This window comes from Protopterus annectens, chromosome 5.part1 (assembly GCF_019279795.1).
Source record: "Protopterus annectens isolate FY-2018-M chromosome 5.part1, PAN1.0, whole genome shotgun sequence".
Classification (NCBI taxonomy): Eukaryota; Metazoa; Chordata; order Ceratodontiformes; family Protopteridae; genus Protopterus; species Protopterus annectens.
Window position 1 is genome coordinate 74136751 of NC_056736.1, and position 3884 is coordinate 74140634.

The 3884-nt window shown below is 38.1% G+C and overlaps 1 protein-coding gene across 1 annotated transcript; it reads right to left on the reverse strand.

The window, feature by feature from the left end:
- Positions 1-2534: 2534 nt before the first annotated feature.
- On the reverse strand, positions 2535-3440 carry LOC122803133 (olfactory receptor class A-like protein 1). The gene has a single exon (XM_044072755.1). It carries the CDS (start codon positions 3438-3440, stop codon positions 2535-2537), a length of 906 nt encoding a protein of 301 aa, XP_043928690.1.
- Positions 3441-3884: the final 444 nt, after the last annotated feature.

Sequence of the window (3884 nt, forward strand, 5' to 3'; positions counted from 1 at the left end):
GGTGTTTAACTAAGTGATCTAAGAGCTGGGTGTGGATTCATTTTTCAAGTATTTTTGAGATTGGGGAGGATATGGCTATAGGATGGAAGTTTGTGATGTCATAGTTATTACCGCCTTTAAGCAAAGGGATGACAAATGCTTTCTTCCAGATGTCTGGAATGCAGGATTCTTGAATTGACCTATTGATTAGGATGCTAACGGGGTAAGCAATGGAAGGGGCTGCTGGTTTTAGGTATTCTGAAGGTAAGTTATCAGGAGCATTTGTACAAGGTTTTAGTTTGAGAAGGTGTTTGTGCATGATGGATGTAGGAATGGGTGATAGAGTGAAGTAGGGTAGGGGGGGTTGAATGATTGTGAGTTGGTGGGTGTTCAGTAGTATCAGGGTTGATGTGTGGGAAGGAGGTTGTAAGTTTAGTGATAGTATCAATAAAATATGTGTTGAAGAGTATTGCTAGCTCAGAGGAAGTTTTATCTGGGTTTGGGCATGGAGTGTTATTAGTCACTGGGTGGAGTAGGGAATTAATTGTTCCCCAGAATTTTTGGGGATTTTGTTTACTCTGGTCTTGCATGGATAGTAAGTGTTATCATTTATCTTTGGTAACTAAGCATTTGATTTGGTTTCAAAGATGTTTGTAATGATCGAGGTTGGTGGATGTTTTATCTTTTTGCCAGGATTTTCAGGCCCTATCCCTGGTGGACATGAGTTGTTTTGTGGCTTTAGATAGCCAGCAGGCATGTTTAGATTTGACTCTTTTGAGTCTGAGGGGACCAAGACTATTTAGGGTTTGTAGAAATGTAGAATTAAAGAATTCTACAGCCTCATTGCATGGAAGAGTTTTTAGTGGACTCCAGTTTATTTTATGAAGTATGTCATTGAGGGTATCATGGGTGAAATTAGTCAAATCATGGGAATATCTATATTGGTGGAGGCTGGGTGTAGAGGTGGGCTTCCTTGTAATGAAAGCGGGACAGTGGTCGCTGGTACTGTCTGGGAGAGTGCCTGCGGAGGAGATGTTGTCGGGTTCAGAAACCAGGATCCAGTCTAAGGTAGACCCATTGTTATTGTTTTTGTGTGGTCTGGTAACATCAGAAATAAGTTGGGAGTATGTATAGAGGTTGACCTTTGTAGAGGAGTTTTTATTGGTGATGTCTAGCCAATTGATATTGACATCTCTTAGGATAATAGTTTTGTTTTGTATGTTGAGGTTTGTCCAGCCTAGAATGTCTTCTAGAATGGGGCAGTTGTTACCTGGGGGATCTATATAACTATAATGCAGAGGCTTTTGCTGTTATTAAGCTTAAGGAAGGTAACTAATAGCTTGGCAGAGGAGAATGGAGGAATAGGCTTAGAGTAAGGGATGACTGTGTAGTTGCTTGGGTATAGTAAAGCAATGCCACCGCCTTTTTTATGGAGTCTGTCTGATCTGAGGCAGGAGAAGTTTGGTGGAAGGATCTCAGGATCTGTGATATTTGGCTTTAGCCAGGTTTCAGTAAGGGTGGTGAAGTCAGGTTTGTGTTGGCTTAGCCATGCATGCAGGTGAGGAATCTTGTTCCATATATATGAGAAATAAACATGTTTATGATGTGTACTTAGAGGTTTAGCTATTTATTAAATAGCTTGTTTATGATGTGTACTTAGAGGCATGTACTTCCGCGGTGGTGCAGTGGTAGCATTGTTGCCTAACAGCAAGAGGTTCTCCCATTTGATTCTCGGTTGGAGTGCGGGGAGTGCCTTCTGTGTGGAGTCTGCATGTCCTCCACACGGTTGGGTGGGCATTTGAAAGACATGTGTAAATGGGCATGCCTTCGTTGAAGGTTGAACGTCGAGCTGGCACCTCAACGTTCTTGAAAATCTACTGCCAATCATTAGCGGACCGGAATTCCGCTGTGGCGACCCCTAACCGGGAAAAGCCAAAAGACAACAACAACTTAGAGGCATGTTTATGATGTGTACTTGGAGGTTTTGCTATTTATTAAATAGCTTGTTTATGATGTGTACTTAGAGGCATGTTTATGATGTGTACTTAGAGGTTTAGCTATTTATTAAATAGCTTGTTTATGATGTGTACTTAGAGGTTTAGCTATTTATTAAATAGCTTGTTTATGATGTGTACTTAGAGGTTTAGCTATTTATTAAGTAGCTTGAGTACACTCTGTAGTGTACTATACTTCTAACGATGACAGACAATACTCCTCATTCCAGTGTCCTCTGTACATGAAGAATAATTTTGTTCAGTTCTCATCTGGCGCCAAGCCTTGCTTATTGTACTTGAGTATGTTTCAGAGTACCATCAACAAGCCATGCATTAATTAAGTATTGCACTGGTCGCTGAATGCTATGCATATATGAGTAAACAAACTTTATTTATTCACTTTTATTATATTCTGTTTATTTATAATGCAGATATCTGACCTTTTAATGTATGAAACAAAAAAATGTGTTTTTATAAAAAGAGTTCAAGTAGTCTGAATAGTTACAGTTTCTAAATGGCAGAGTGCATTCAGAGTCCATGAGTACCAAATCAGAATGCTACCTACATATTTGGTTCGATTTTCCTAGATTTCCGTTGCTTAATTATCAGGAATGGAAAGACTGAAGTATAACATACTGAGAAGAATGTTCGAATATCTGACACAATGATATGAATTCGGAAAAACGTTACTTGGTAAAGCATAATCGTGCTATCTACCCCGAAGAAAAAGATGTATAAACTCACAAGAATGGCAACAGCTTTGGCTGCTCTGTTCTCTGCTGTTACTTCTTGACTCTGGTCTGAAGTTCTAATCCCTTTTACCTGTTTCCCATGCCAATAAAGAATGAATAGCATGCTACCACTAGTCATAGCCATAAGAACAACAACAAAACAATCTTGTGCAAAAGTTAAAAAACCTTTAGCTTGGAATGATTCTTTGCTAGGAAATGTTACAAGACAGTATCCAAAATTATATGAGTATCTGAGATCAGTGGAGTTGCTTCCAGATACAGAGAAAATAGTTCCAGTTACATATGCCAGTGTATTTGCAAACAACAGGGAAATAACTATAGTTAAAAGAAATGTTTGAATTTTGTTTTTTATATATGCCCATTTAGCATTTGATGAGGCAAGAGTGACAAACTGAAAACAACTAAGCAGGCTTGTTAAACACATAGACATGGACCTGGCTACTCTGGAAATAAATGCAATAAATTTACAGCCGGTGTCATTAAAGAGATTTTTGATGCCAAATGCAAACAAACAGTCTGGAACCCCTCTTGAAAGTACCATGATGAAATTTGAAGTTGCTAGCTGCACAATGATTATATCAGTAGTCTTCAGTTTCTTATGTTGTTTCTGGCAGACAGTTTCACAGAAGCTTAGTATAATAAAGCCATTTCCTGTTATTCCAGTAATGGCTAGAGTTAAAAATATAAGTGCCTTCAGGATGTCATAGATGTCCATTTCTAATAGTGTCTAAATGAATAACAGCATGTAATCCAGTAAGCTCACAATATCTGAAAATAATAAACATATAGAATTAAAAAACATGCATATTGTGTGCAAAAATATATTTTCTGGTTAAAAATTAACTACATATGAAAAGTAATCACTTAATATAGGGCATGCTTTACACATCAGCAATCAGACTCTGAAATATGTACTTATTTACCAAAAAGGACAAGAGACAAGGCAAAGTCCTCATTCAGTCATATTTTATACCAGCATTTTTATTTACCATTTTTTATCATAGGATCATAGGAAAATAGGAGGTTACTAGGCTATTGGTCCTAAGGCCTGTACAAGCCTAGCCATGTTAGACTCGTGTTCCCTTATGGGACAAGATCTATATAGTCTATGTTTGCATGCAAATTTAAGAATTTAAGATCAGCACCGGCTGCCCATCTA